This window comes from Myxocyprinus asiaticus, chromosome 49, assembly GCF_019703515.2.
Source record: "Myxocyprinus asiaticus isolate MX2 ecotype Aquarium Trade chromosome 49, UBuf_Myxa_2, whole genome shotgun sequence".
NCBI lineage: Eukaryota > Metazoa > Chordata > Actinopteri > Cypriniformes > Catostomidae > Myxocyprinus > Myxocyprinus asiaticus.
This window is the reverse complement of record NC_059392.1, coordinates 22,038,343-22,054,527: the sequence shown is the minus strand read 5'-3', so window position 1 is coordinate 22,054,527 and position 16,185 is coordinate 22,038,343. Positions and strand designations below refer to the sequence as shown.

Sequence of the window (16,185 nt, the reverse complement as noted above, 5' to 3'; positions counted from 1 at the left end):
ATTTTTTTTTTTTTTTAAAAAGCCATTTTATTTTGTTTATTTTATGAGGTTTGCATTTTTTCAACCCTGTTATAAAAATGTTGTGCATTTCTATTTGAGCAGTGAACATAAAAACAAATAAACAAACAAAAAAAAGTTTTATTTGCTGTTTAAATTTTATGAGGTTTGCTTCAACTTGTTTCAACCATTTAACCAAATTTCAGGAAGGGTCTAAATACAGCATAAACCCAGATGTGTGTAAATTTGTATTATCTAGCAATAAACATAAACATTTTTTTAAATTTAAAACAATTATAAATAATATATATATAACAAAATGTGAAACAGGGTTGCAGATTTAGCCTAAATTAAGCTAGTACTCAGTAAGGGCTAGCTAGTCTGGGACCAAAATGTTGGACAGGAGGTACTGATTGCTTTTATTTCCCATAAATTAAATAAATATATTTGTGTGATCATTTTTCTTACAATAACTTTGGTAACAAGGTTGAATGGTTATGCTTAACAAATGCAGATATTTGATACTTGTTTTTAAAACTATTCAAACTTTTCATGTATTTTGGGCCTCATGTTTTTTTTTTTTTTTTTAAGTAATGGGACATGAAACTTTACACCAATTATGAAAAGTGCTAGCAGAAATAAAAGCTAAATATTGTCCTAAGCTGTTAACTTGCAATACAATAGCTTATTCCTGTCATCACTATGTTAACAAGCAGCAGTATTTTAGCTCCGTTTATGCTTTGACAGGTGAAAAAATTGTTAGTTGTCTTACTGTCTCCCTCTGTCCTCTCCTCAACAGCAAGAGTTCGGACCTTGACCTTCTCAGGCGGGGCAAGAGGTCGTCGAGGGGTCATGAGGCTGACGGCGGCGGTGCTCAGGAAGCGATTGGCTCTGCCCAGCGTCGGGGAACTCAACCAGCTGGGCCGGGCCAAAGCACCACCCATGGCAACGGCTCCAGATGGTCTCTGTGGTTTACACACACATATACACACAATGTCATTCTTACTCAACATCTAGACTCCAAAGGCACACATGATTCACATGACACAGCATTCTCAGCACTTCCCAATGAATTTGAAGAGTTAGTAAAATTCAGTCATCATTTCTCACTCTCATGTTGTTCCAAATCTTTATGACTGGCTTCTTTCAGTGGAACAGAAAAGTGTTAGTCTCGCTCTCCATTCACTTTCATTGCATTTTTTTTTTTTTTTCATACAATGACATACAGCATAACATCTCATTTTTTGATTCCAATGAAGAAAGAATGTAATATGGGTTAGATCAACATGACAGTGAGCAAATGATGACAGAATTCTAATTCAAAACTATCCATTTAACTATGGAGTAGAGCATCAATATCTCAAACAAGTCACATTAACTTCATTGCCATGCATTAATAAACCTGGCAGTCTTAAATGTACCTGGGCAGCTCCGGTCTCCTCATCCTCATCCAGATCGTCCATGGTGGTGGCCTGGATCTCCGCCGGGTCTATGATGATGTTGGCCTTTGCAGCTAGGTCATCTAAAGGTGAGACAACATGGTGTGGTAACAATGTTTTAACTAGGGCTGTCGATTCATGCATTAATTTAGTTCGATTCAATCTATAAAAAAATAATGCATGCCTCCTGACTCGTACGTAAATTTTGTAATAAAAGTACACATTTTCTTACCATCAGAGCAATTCATGTACACGAGTACATTAAACTCAGCAGGGAGCAGTCAGCGTGCCTTTACAAACCTCATAAGCAGCCCAGCCAAGGAATGAGAACCGCTTACGCATGACTCATTCTTGACGGCTGGACGAAGCACAACAGTATGTAGTAATATCGAGACACGATTTGAAAAGTTAACTACTTTTAAAAACGTGGCGTTAATGATGCTGAAAATAAGTTAGATGCCCCAAAAGCATCAGTCTGATACATATGTACTACATGGACTGACAATTTGGAGTATGAATATATATATATATATATTATTATTATTATTATTATTATTAGGTAGTATTTATATTTGCATTTGTTTTTCTTTTTCTTTATTTAAGCCCTTTAATAAAGAAAATATTTCAATTAATAGCTATTAATTTGCTTAATCTTGTTTAATAAATAACTCGATTAAACATTTTTTATCAATTGAAAGCCCAACATTTAAACTTTATTTTAGATGTGCTGAAAGTTGATGTGTGTCATTTTTAAGATTTTTAAATACCAAGTAAATTATTAGCAGGTAGATTTCCCCGAAAAGTGTAAACATTGTGCCTCTATGTCCCTTTAAAGCATTGCTGTTTGTTTGAGCAACTCGACCAGTCCAACACTGGCCCAAACAATGACATAAGTTTGGGGCAGGACTATCTGTTCGTGAAACTCGTGAAATTCCGCTTGGTTCCGCAAGTAGTGCAAAAATAACAGTTTGGTTTTCCAAATAGTGGTGAGGATTTTGATTCATTATTCATTTTAATTCACTGATTAGTTCAGTGCACATTTCTGCAGATTACATCTTTACACCAGTAGGTGGTTACAAATCAGCGTATTTTATGTTTTGAGTGAGTCATTAACGAGTCGCATTAAGAGTCGTTCACGACTGAAACAATGGAAGTGACGAGAACAATACATTCACTTACGATTTTAGAGGTCGACCGATACATCGGTTTTGCTGATTAATCGGCACCAATAACAGATTTCTGGATCTATCGGTTATCGGCAAAAATCCACACAGATAGTTTTTCCCTGTTGCGTCTGGTGCTAAAGCGGCTGGGAAGGGTCCACTGCCACTATACGGTATGAGAGCGGCCTCTAGAGGTCTAAAACTATCACTTCACTGATGCCTTGTGGTGTTTGTTTTGACACGTGAGACTACACTGCATGGAGCGGAACACTTCAGATGCGGATTTAAAACATAACAAACAAAAAGGCATGTATACAGTACACTATAGTACAGATTGTCATTTCATTATAAAGTAATTAATTTGTTGACTAGATGCTGCATTCGTATTGAACAGCAGTATGTTTGCCAACAAGGTTGAGAGGATGCTAACATTAAAGCTAACCTCAAGTGGTTAGAACAATGTGACAAAAATACACGCAAGTCCAACCCAAATGTTTAAATGTCACAATTGTTTCCATCTATTACCATCTGTTACCATCTATTTGCATTAGTTTATATCCAGCTGGTCATGTTTATGCATTCATTAGCCAGCTAAGTTGCATATTTAAAGCTAGTGACGTGAGGAAGCAAATTAAGATCTTCATGCAGCCGAGAGAAACATATAAACAAATCAGAAACAAATCTGATTTTAATTAAATGTTTTTATCCTCACTGTAATACGATGACTTCAGATCGATCGGATTGTTGTGCTAAACAAGGCTAGACACAGTGCAACAAATAGAGTTTAACAGAAAGCAGGTGTCACAACATGTTTTTAAAGTTATTTTTAATTAGACAGCACTCCTGCACAAGACACTGAATAAACAAAAACAAAGGGAAACAAAGACGTTGGTCTAGCATGCGTTTACATAGAAAAACAAATGGATGGTTGCAAAAGTGCTCGGTGTGAACAGCCCCTTACAGTTGGTGGAGGTCTTTTACCGTTGCGTCTTGCTCTCTTATAAGCATCTCTCAGATAAAGCAATGAGTTGTTTAAATGCTTTGTCAGGAAAGATGTTCAACTTGGAAACGTGTGTCTTGAGATCCTCACGTTCATTTCCAGTCTGTTGTGTTCCATCTGTTTGAACAGCCCCTGGCCTGTGCTCATTGTCTGAGCCACATCACCACCGAGTTCAGACGAATACCACTGCTATCTGTGAATATTGCTACTCTACATACAACTGTACTGAATTAAAAACAATGTGGAATTTCGCTCTTATTATGAAGCTTGAGTCTGGAGTAGTAGGAATCAGTGCAAGTGTAACACCATGTGAACTGTCTATTGAAGTATTTTCCCCCCTCATTTAACTTTTGACTTAACATTTGATAATATGGACTAAAACATTTTATTTATTCATTTTTTGCACATTAGTTGAAAATGAAATGCTCTTTTTTAGAAGCCAGTATAGGAATGTTCTTTGCAATAATATAATGGTGCTGAATGGTTTATATATTTATTGCGCCCTCTTGTGGAATAAGAAAACAATGTAAATTTAAAAATCAGCTGACTTTAAAATTTTTATATTAGTTATATTATATATTAATATTTATATATTTATTTCATTTTAAAAAGACAATACATTTTCATGGTTCAGTCAGTTCTGTTTATTTTTGTAATAAAGTTCAGCACTATTTTAATCTGAGTGTTATTTTTTCATTCAGTATCAATTTTTAAAACTATCGGTTAATTAATCGGTTATCGGCAGGTACTGCCCAACTCAGTTATCGGTAAAATCCACTATCGGTCGACCACTATAAGATTTGTTTAAAAGTATTGACACATTCAGAAACTAAACCAGAGTATGCAAGCAACATGCTGTGATATTGATTAGTTGTAAAGTGAAGGCCACTGGAAAGAGAAGAACTATTTATTTTTGGCTCAAGAAATAAAGCAATGTGTGGACCAAAAGAGTTTTAAGTCAGCGAACGAGTCTCAAAATTCAAAGCTCTGTAACACATTTCACAGGACGAAAAGCTCAGAACTCCAGTCTATTATTTATTAAAGCACATTTGTCTTCTTCTGGACAGCAGAGTAATAAAAACCACCGCTTCAAGTCATCAGAGGGCTTATAACAACTGATTTAGGAGAGAAATAGGTTTCACTGTACTCCAACACTATATTGTCAAGGGTATCCAAGGCCCTCTGAACCATACTGTGAGAACGGTGAGGTTGTAGAAGCAGTCTGAGGCTAATTCATGAGAGAAAGAGAATGAGAAACTGAAGGAGAACCGGGTATATCTCAGCAACAGTTATGACATTTATTGCCTAGAGACAGATTTGGACCTAGCCGAGTCAAACTAAACTGTAAGGTGATGATTATGAATTCCTGATCACTGAACATTAAAACAAGTGAATCTTATTGAATCTTTTATCATGCCATGTTATGACTCAAACAGAGGCATAATTTACAGGAATAGTTCACCCAGAAACTTAAAGTCTGTTATAATTTGTTCACCCCTTGTCCGGGTTCGCCTAAAAATTGACGTCAAACTGAACAGCTCTATATGGCCGACATAGGAAACTTTGGTATCATTCAACTCTGTATGCCCTAAAGAATCTAAAAACATTTTATTATATAATTTGAGCATTAGATGGTGCTGTCCTCAAACTTTTTGAGTAACTTCAAGACAAGGCCCCGATGACACATACCAAATTTCAGAATGATACCCCAATGCGTTTCTAAAATACAGCAATTTAAGTCACAATTCAAAATGGCCGACGCTCAATATAGGTCGGATAGGAAACTTTGGTATCTTTAAACTCTGTATGCCCTAAGGAATCTAATTTTAGGCCAAACTCTTCAGAAGTTATAAGCAAAAATAGCCATTTTTCATGTTTCCTGACCACCAGGTGGTGCTGTGCCACAACTGTGCTTGTACCATCAAGTCATGCTTGTGATGACATACAGTATACTACGTTTCATGTCAATATGCTAAACGTTGCGAAGATACAGCCTCGCATCCATTTTGGTGCAGTCGTTATCGAATTTGTTGATATGGTATAAGAAAACGGTTTGGTCTATCATCATGAATTCCATAACTTTTTGTTATAAACTACCGGTCAAAAGTTTTGACACACTTGACTGAAATGTTTCTCATGATCTTAAAAATCTTAAATGTTTGAAATTAGTTTTGTAGACAAAAATATAATTGTGCCACCATATTAATTTATTTCATTATAAAACTAAAATCTAATAATAAAAAAAAGGATTTTGAAATTGATGATTTGGACCAAATAATAAAAAAAAGCAGCCAATAAGTTGCCAACATAGATGGGAACTCCTTCAATACTGTTTAAAAAGCATCCCAGGGTGATACCTCAAGAAGTTGGTTGAGAAAATGTCAAGAGTACATGTCTGCAAATTCTAGGCAAAGGGTGACTATTTTGAAGATGCTGAAATATAACACAGTTTTGATTTATTTTGGATTTTGTTTAGTCACAACATAATTCCCATAGTTCCATTTATGTTATTCCATAGTTTTGATGACTTTACTATTAATCTAAAATGTGAAAAAAAAATTATAATAAAGAATGAGTAAGTGTTTCAAAACTTTTGACAGGTAGTGTCTCTAGATCAGTGGTTCCCAAGCCTGTTCCTGGAGGCCCCCCAACACTACACATTTTGGATATCTCCCTAATCAAACACACTTGATTCAACTCATAAGCTTGTTAGTGGAGACTCCAAGACTTGAATTGGTTGTGTCAGAAAAGGGAGATATGCAAAATGTGCAGTGTTGGGGGGGCTCCAGCAACAGGGTTGGGAACCACTGCTCTAGATGATACGTGCAAAATTTAAGCGAATTGGACATATGGTCTACAAGTTCGAAAAAGTAGGTTTTTCAAGACAATTCTAAAACGGCATAATAGCTAGTGGTCAGATCCACTAGATTTGGATTCAGCAAAACCTTCTCAAAAAATAAAATAAAAAATAAAATTTTGTTTCTAATACTTAAGGTTCAAAAGTTATAAGACAAAACGTGTGTGCAAATTTGAACACTTGGTGACGCTAGAGGGTTTGAGTTAGAGACCCCAAATTTGGGACAGTTACTTAAGAGAGTGTCCTCTATCAGTGTTCCAAATTTCATACCTTTGCAATGTACGGTCCTATGGGCTGCCATAGAGTTCAAGAGCAGAAGAATACCTGGCCCCTGTATATGCTTGGGCCTTAAATATCACTCGAAAATTGGATATTTTTACTGGCCGTCATCCCAATCAAGCTGTAATTTTGCCAAATTATGCAAAAAGTGTGAATATATTATTCATTTGTGTGTATTTAGGAGACATAAAATGTTAGCTATAAAATGAAAGCTTAGGGTCAATTGGACTTGCTGAGTCAAACAGCTATGGCAAGTTAATTGTGATCACTAAACGAAAAGTGAATCTTATTTCATAATTTATCATACTATGTTATGATTCAAACTGACACATAATTTAAGATCAAGAAGATGAAGTCAGATGGGATGGATGACCCCAGAGATATAATTACATTAATTTGGTGTCATGCATGTATTGTGGCTTCATTAGAACTGTGGGAATGACCTCTGGCCATCTATAAATTGTCATTGATAAATCTCAGTCTCCATAAACATCAAAAGGGCCACAGCTGTAAATCTAAAGGACATGGCAATAATCTGGATTCCCACACTTGCCCATCACTGATAAGTGGACGTAAGTTTGTGTAAGTGTATGATCCACAGTGTGCCAAAATCATCCAACAATGAGTTTTTCTGCTGGGCCAGTATTTCAGATTTGTGCTTGCCTTGCTAGCATTTTTCCTGGCCCAATTACAAATATGAAAAACAGCTATTTAAGCAACATATTTGTATTTGTATATATAACACGAAATGACGTGGTTGCTTCTGAAAATTTTATTTTCATATACCATTTGCTTTTTGGACACTATTGATTAGGTTTAAGTTAAGGAGGTATATTTTACTCATTAAAACATCCATCTAACATACACCTTAACCTAATCTGATTACGACACCATTTCACTCACTTTGGGTGCCCCCTGCTGGTCATTTAACTGGGAAACTGCAGCAAAATGTGTAATGAAGCACGTAATTTCTTTTTGCTAAAATATTGCCAAGATCAGGTATTGTTCATGAGATCAGGATGCGTTTTTGACTGTTGTGCCGTGCCCAGCTGTTTTTTCAAACGTCTCGTGCAAAAGAGCAGTGTTTTTTTAGATGCTGTGTCAAACAAAAAAGCATCAACTTTTAAAATAGCTTTAAAATGCGTGTCTTTAGACACATGCGTTCTGTTATTTGCATTATGGTGCGCAGCATTCAGCACTTTTTAGTGCAGTTGGACTAAACGGCCCCTATCACAAGTCATTCTCGCAACTTCGATAAAACCTCATCTTATAGTAGCCAGCTAGATAACGTTTCCTAGGTGACATTTGAAATCAGCACATTTCACAGCAACAATGTCAATTTATCAGAGAAAACAGAATGTTTGCAAGACGTGATCAACAATTCTTTTTTTTTAATGTAGTGACAATGCAACACTGGGACTGAGACACCTTTACTCTGGCCCATCAGGCCATCCATATTGTTGAGCCTTGGACAAGGAAGAATAAACTGGCTTGGAACATAAGTTGTCTTGCTGTTCAAAAGATGAACATCTGGGTTAAATATATAAAGTTTGCCCATGTAGTGACCTTGATAAAGCCATTAGATGGAGTTAGTACAGAGAGGTTAGAGAAAGAGCACAGAGGTCCTTCAGTTGGCTCCAAATTGAGGTTGTTTAGTTAAGGTTAGGGCAAAAAGTTGAAAGTGCTTCAGAGACAAAATGTCAAACTGACTAACAGGATTGCGTCATGGTAATCAAAACTCTTGCCGTCCTTGCATATTGTATGTTGCGATTGACATAATTGATCGAGATTCATTTTAAATGTTACCTAAATCAATAAGCAGGGCAATCAATAAGCACTCTCATTGAATAGCCAGGTGATGACGATATTGATGAAACTGATGATCATGACAATGTTGATGATGATGACAGTGGTGTAGTTACAGATTTCAAAAGTCAACACCACAATGTTAAGGTTGTGGGTCGTTGCCAGGGCACTGCTAGAAGGTTGTTAGAGTGTTCTAGGTGGTTGTTAGCATACTCCACCACCAAGGAACTATGCTATTCTGATGCCTAGATATGGCTTGGGTCAAAATCAATATAAATCTATATATATATAATTGTTTTACCCAATTTATCATCCAAATTGCTAAGGGAAGTACTAACGCACCTTTCCTCAACAAATCGCATGATTTCAGGTATCATTCATGTCCATAACACAAATGGTGCTGGACGAGTTACACACTGAAGTGTAATACTTAAAGTAAAGGGTTTGTTCAATTCCCTAACCCCAAGTATGAGCCTTAGTAATAGTGATGCTTGTCTTGGCAAACACCACTAATAAGGCATAAATAATGAGTGTGAACATAATAAATAAAAAATAGTTATTACATAAATATTAATTAAAAACACTATGCTGAAAAACATGAGGCCCAGATAATGGATTTGGCTGAGTCAAATCGAGTGGAAATAAAAAAAACTACAAGGTTTGAGGGCCAAAATCAATAAAAAAAAATGATTTTTTTATTTTATTTTATTTTTTACAAATTACGTAATATGTCAAGAAGGAGAAGCCCCCAGTTGCTACTAAATCTAAATCAATATTGTCAAGATACAATGCAGATGACAAGCTCCAATGTTTGCATTTAAAATATGCTAAAGCAGAGACAGTATAAGGGAGAGGAGACGTACAAGTCAAAGAAAAATAAATGGGTGAAGTGCAACATTCAGTATGGCGGCTGTAGAAATGGAAGTCAGGACTTTCAGTTAAAAGAGCCAATCGCCTTTTTGATAGTTTGCTTACACTAGAACGCCCAAGTGCATTAGCTGAACTAGCATGAAAATAAATTTTTCTTTAGCATAATTTGAGCTAATGATGCAAAATGTATTTTCTTTGTTGTTAGATTGTGTTGTTATTGAAACAATCCAGACAAAACAGTTTTGGATTGCCTACATAAAAAAATAGCTGCCAGGGCTAGTTACCAAGATGGCTGGTGGACTGACTTTCCTTAAAGGGACAGTTCACCCAAAAATGAAAAATCTCTCATTATTTACTATTAAGGCAGCATAAAAGTAATCCATATGACTCAAGTGATTAAATCCATGTCTTCTTAACCGATCTAATCAATTTTGGGTGAGAACAGACCAAAATATAACTCCTTTTTCACTGTACACCTTGCCATTGCAGTCTCTAGACACGATCATGATTTCAAGGTCGATTACACTTCCTAGTGCTTGACGCATGCACAGAGCGCTAGATGGCGCTAAGAAGTGTAATCAAGCTTGAAATCATGATCGCCAAGGAGACTGCTGATGTCAAGATTTATAGTGAAAAAGAAGTTATATTTTGGTCCGTACTGTACCAAAACTGATTGGATTGCTTAAGAAGACGGATTAAACCATTGGAGTCACACACCCTGTCTACACCGCGCACGCCGCAATGGCTTGAGGCTGTCTACACTGGACACGTCGAAACTAACATTCTAAACTGTTTATTTACAGGGTTGTGGACTTGAGTCACATGATTTGGACTTGACTTGGACAAGAGTCACAGATTTGATGACTTACAACTCGACTCTACATAATCAAAGAAGACTTGTGATTCCAGATCATTAATTTAACATTAAGAAGGACATTTTGCCTACGGTGGATGAGGGGTCATCTGAAAAATCCACACATTGTGCTAAAACGTGCTGATTCTGTGGAGGGTGTAATTACTATAGTAATGAATATTCTGACACTAATTTTGGCAAAGAGCACTAATGACTTGTTTAAGACTTGACGCTTAAAGTTGAGGACTTAGGACTTGACTTGGACTTGCCTGGCTTGACTTGGAACTTGACGCAAAATAGAAATGGAAATGAAAGTTGAAGCCACTGGTGAAGCCACTGTGGCTCTTTTATTAATAGTAATAAATTAATTGTGGTTTAGAGAGTGTAGACAAAACACTCTCACGAACTTCATGTTTGCTAGCAACTGGCGGCAGATGCCTAATAGCTGGGAACGAAAACATCCAACAGTTTTGGGATTTGGGTATACTCTAATATACACTTATCGGGTAAAAAAGCATCTTTTAATTTGCCTAAAAAAATATGTCAAAATGCGCTAGAGATGTGCACCAGTAAACTATTAATCAAGTACTCGTTCAGTTTTAAATATATGACTGGTAAAAACAAAAGTCGAATATTGCAATTAGATTTTCCTTTGTGGCATAAATTTATTTGGAAAATGTATTTCCATCGTAGTTTGCGCACGTCTTCTTACCGGATAAAACAAATGATCCACCTCAAGCGAGCATATAAGTGTTTTAAACCTTGGTGTTTCCATCCAAAAATGTTCATAAAAATATGTGGATGGAAACCCAGCCACTGATGTTCACTGATGCCAGACAGTCATGTTGACAAAATAAGAATGATGTAAATGTTTGCCATTCTTCACTCATCCATTTCAAAGACAAGTTTTGAGGAAACAAAGGGATGTGCACCAGTACTCGATTAATCAAGTACTCATTTAGCTTTAAATATTCGACTAGTAAAAACACTAGTCGAATACTGTGAATTTGATTTTCCTTTGTCATGTGAATTTATTTTGTAAATGCACTTCCATCGTAGTTTTGTGCACGTCTTCTTACTAGGTAAAAAAAAATATCCACCTCAAGTGAGCGTATACGTTTTTTATGCGCATTTGGATATTATATTAACATCTTGGTGTATCCATCCAAAAATTTGCATAAAAATATGTAGATGGAAACCCAGCTACTGATGTACGCTGACACTAAACAGTCATGTAGACAAAATAAGAATGCTACAAATGTCTGCCATTCTTCACTCATCCCTTTCAAATACGAGTTTTCTGGAAAAAGCATCAAAACAAGTTTAATCAGCTCCAGAAGCATGCCTGCTGAAGATGTTTTGAGCAGAATCAGCAGGAAGATGATACAGGAACAGGAACAATTTAATCATCAGCATTTAATCAAACAAGGCCAGAGAACAGGAATCCCAGAGGGAGATGAGAGAGTTTGAAGGTACAAAAGACAGAGTAAATGAGAATTAATGAAATTCAAACCTTGGTGGAGTTATGCCTCCACCAATGGAAACACATGTCACACATACACAAAAACAATCGAAGAACCATTTTATTACAAAGAGCGAATCCCAGGTTGATTCGCAATTTGCATACAATCCGATCTGTACAGCATGCCAGATTAGGATGAGTGTGTCCTAAATCATAGTACATTTAGCATGTCAAAGTTACCTGGATAGCTGCCTATTTCCTGTGAAATTATTTTAGATATTTGATCTGGCCTTTTTTTCAACAGAGATGTGCAAAAATAAACATAAGGTGCGAACAGTGTAGTCCGATCGATGCATGAACAAATTACTCTTGTGAGCCAGTTCTTTCAATGAACTGGTCAAAAATACTCACAAAACTCGCATGTTATCCGACTAAATTAGTCTAAAGAATATTTTATTAAATGAGCTCACTGAATCCACACTGAAGTGGTTAGCAAATTAACATCTCACTCACTTACTGAATCGTAAGGCATTATTACACTGTGCGAGATTTGAAATGAACCAAGAACTGTTGTGTCCTTAATATTCATAAGACTTAAATTACAACGTTAAAGTATATATTTAACACTTAAAGGTACAGATTAAATCTAAATGCAAAACATAAAAATATGGTGTCCAAAATAGTACTGTTTTTAGTATGTGGTATGGTTAGCGCTTTTGCATTTCACTAATTCATGTCTCTGTTATTGTTATTGTTTCTTTATTGTAGCATCATTTTTGGTTAAATGCCACTGTTCATCGCTTTGGTTACATAAACAAATGTGTTTTATAGGTTTATTAGTTGTACTTTGTGTAATAGTACGTTCAAGTTTAATGCCATAATTGAGCAGACTGATCGCACTGTCAATCTGCCGACAAAAGGTCGAAAGTTTTGTTGCTGAAATCGGTCTGTGCTTACCGAAATTCAAACCACTGCCCACAGTGGCGGAAGCTGGAACTGTTATTGATTGTGTGTGCACCAGGTGAAATGTCCACAGAGTGGCGCCAAAAGCGAGTTGTATTTTTAGTTGTTAATGGTGCAATTGCACCATGTGTTGCCAGAATTAATAAAGATGTTTATCTGTTTTTAAAAATGTATTCTATTTCCTAACTTAATTAACCCTAACCTAGCCCTAACCGTCGGTGGAGTAAAAGTGCAATTTCAGAGTGAATATACGACCTCTGAATTGCGCTCACCATTGTTTATGAGAGCAAAATTGCTTCCTGGTTTCCAGGGGACCAGAACCAGTGTCTCGGAGGTTGCTCGCGCAATGTGCTCTTCAGTAATTCGGCAGAATGGGGTCGATTTCAGGGTACATGAAAATTCAGAACCAGCATGTCGATTTTTGATGATCATGTTGAACTGAGATTGACTGATACAGCTCCAAAGAATGAGCCACTCTCTACCTCAGTGCATTCTCGGAAATATGGCGAAAACACTGGTGGCGAACTCACCATATCTGGCTCAAAAACATATTAGACAAAGCAAAATCACCCAATGCAAAAAAAACGACACCACATCATCACTTGATCATCATGGAGTGGTGGTGGTGTAGTGGACAAAAGCACTGAACTGGTAAGCAGAAAGTTGTTGGTTCAATCCCCACAACCACCACCATTGTGTCATTGAGCAAGGCACTTAACTCCAGTTTGCTCCAGGGGGATTGTCCCTATAATAACGGCACTGTAAGTCGCTTTTATCCAAAGCGTCTGCCAAAATGCATAAAAAATGTAAAAAAAAAAAAATCACTTAAAAGCCACAACTCTCCACCTCTTCCTCCATTCACCCTCTTTCTCTCTGTGTGTTTTTCGTGGTGTTAGAAAATATATATTTGTAGCATGTAAAACTGCCTTGAGGGAAATCAATGCCTTTTTCTGAACGACGCCAGCATACATTTTATCCCATCATTTCAGAAATTTAAATGATGCCACAAATCAAAATAAAACCTTGGTTAATAAATCAGTCTGAAACTAAATTAGAAATGTAAAAAAACACCATGAGCGTTAAGTAAAATTCATTCCGTCTTAATTTAAATCTAATTTACAGTTGTGCTCAAAAGTTTGTATACCCTTGGAGATTTGGAAATATATGTACCATTTTTAAGAAAACATGAGTGAGCAGGCAAAACACATTTCTTTTATTTCTTATGGGATTCATATTCAGCTGTAGGTTATAACAGAATGGCACAATCATAAAACAAAACATGGCAACAAAGAAAAAAATTAAATGACCCCTGTTCAAAAGTCTGCATACCCTTAGTTCTTTATACTGTGTATTGCCCCCTTTAGCATCAATGACAGTGTGCAGTCTTTTGTAATAGTTGTCTATGAGGCCCCAGATTCTTGCAGGTGGTATAGCTGCCCATTTGTGTTGGCAAAATGCCTCCAGGTCATGCAAAGTCTTTGGTCGTCTTGCATGAACCGCACGTTTGAGATCTCCCCAGAGTGGCTCAATGATATTAAGGTCAGGAGACTGTGACGGCCACTCCAGAACCTTCACCTTTTTCTGCTGTAACCACTGGAGGGTCAACTTGGCCTTGTGTTTAGGGTCATTGTTGTGCTGGAAAGTCCAAGAGCGTCCCATGCGCAGCTTTCGTGCAGAAGAATGCAAATTGTCTGCCAGTATTTTCTGATAACATGCTGCATTCATTTTGCCATCAATTTTCACAAGATTCCCCGTGCCTTTAGAGCTCACACACCCCCAAAACATCAGTGAGCCACCACCATGCTTCACATTGGGGATGGTATTCTTTTCACTATAGGCCTTGTTAACCCCTCTCCAAACATAGCGCTTATAGTTGTGACCATAAACCTCTATTTCTGTCTCGTCACTCCAAATTACAGTGGGCCAGAAGCTGCGAGTTGTGTCAAGGTGTTGTCGGGCATATTGTAACTGGGCTTTTTTGTGGCATTGGTGCAGTAAAGGCTTCTTTCTGGTAACTTGTCCATGCAGCTCATTTTTGTTCAAGTATTGTCGTGTTGTGCTCCTTGAAACAACCACACCATCTTTTTCCAGATCAGCCTGTATTCCTCCTGAGGTTACCTGTGGGTTTTTCTTTGTATCCCGAACAATTCTTCTGGCAGATGTGGCTGAAATCTTTCTTGGTCTACCTGACCTTGGCTTGGTATCAAGAGATCCCTGAATTTTCCACTTCTTAATAAGTGATTGAACAGTACTGACTGGCATTTTCAAGGCTTTGGATATCTTTTTATATCCTTTTCCATCTTTATATAGTTCCATTACCTTGTTACGCAGGTCTTTTGATGGTTCTTTTCTGCTCCCCATGGCTCAGTATCTAGCCTGTTCAGTGCATCCACGTGAGAGCTAACAAACTCATTGACTATTTATACACAGACACTAATTGCAATTTAAAAAGCCACAGGTGTGGGAAATTAACCTTTAATTGCCATTTAAACCTGTGTGTGTCACCTTGTGTGTCTGTAACAAGGCCAAACATTCAAGGGTATGTAAACTTTTGATCAGGGCCATTTGGGTGATTTCAGTTATCATTATGACTTAAAAAGGAGCCAAACAACTATGTGATAATAAATGGCTTCATATGATCACTATCCTTAAATAAAAGACAGTTTTTTTGCATGATCAGTCATATTTTCAAAATCAATGCCAAAATTTCACAATTTCTGCCAGGGTATGCAAACTTTTGAGCACAACTGTATAAGGTTGATCGATTCAAACCATTCAAGAGCTTTGTGAAGATCAACAGCAAAATGTCAAAAGTTGCAATGCAAAACAAACATAATGGTTACATCGATATGAGAGCACACATCTCATTTTGTGTCTAGGAATAAAAGCTTTCAAAATAACTTTTGAAAAATAACTAAGCAAAACAAGTATTTCATTTTGTTGTCGAATAATAGAGGAAAGTTTTATTCATTGCCTTTAGAGAACAGACCTCAGTGAATTGCATATTCTCTGCCGCTAGTAACAGTGAAACACCCTTAAAACAAACTGACCTTCTAGTCCCTCTGGTGGTCTTTAGTGCAATTGCACACAGTGAAAAAAAAACAACAAATCAAAACAGAGAAATAGTTTTGTTGCGCTTTTTACAAACCTTTGAGAGTTTTCTTCAAATGCGAGAGAAGTCCTCCCAACCGTTGAAGGTCAAAGTAATCAACCTTCCCATTGTAGAAGAGTTGAGGGGGCACATAGGCATCTGAAAAAAACACAAACAGAATGTATACAAGGTCTTATAAATATGAAAAATACTGAACTCATTCCAGAGAGCTCTTTGACAACATTACTGCTGCCAAGTTTACTCTACATTCAATATAATAGAATAGAAATAAATCAGTTAAAAACACAAAACTGACAAGAAACACACTTGCATTCCTATAAATATGAGGGCCAAATTTTCTAAGGGCTTGGGAGAAGTGTATATAAAATATAAACCTTACATTTA

General features: G+C 36.7%; 1 protein-coding gene across 1 annotated transcript in view; it reads right to left on the bottom strand.

Moving 5' to 3' along the window:
* Positions 1 to 16,185, bottom strand: part of LOC127438460 (E3 ubiquitin-protein ligase RNF123-like) — a 202,867-nt gene that overhangs the window by 160,918 nt on the left and 25,764 nt on the right. Inside the window, exons 21-23 of the mRNA XM_051694070.1 lie at positions 15,838 to 15,939; positions 1,419 to 1,519; positions 770 to 962 (exon numbers count right to left, since the gene is read on the bottom strand). Coding sequence (XP_051550030.1) covers positions 770 to 962; positions 1,419 to 1,519; positions 15,838 to 15,939 — 396 coding nt within the window. The remainder of the gene's footprint in view (positions 1 to 769; positions 963 to 1,418; positions 1,520 to 15,837; positions 15,940 to 16,185) is intronic.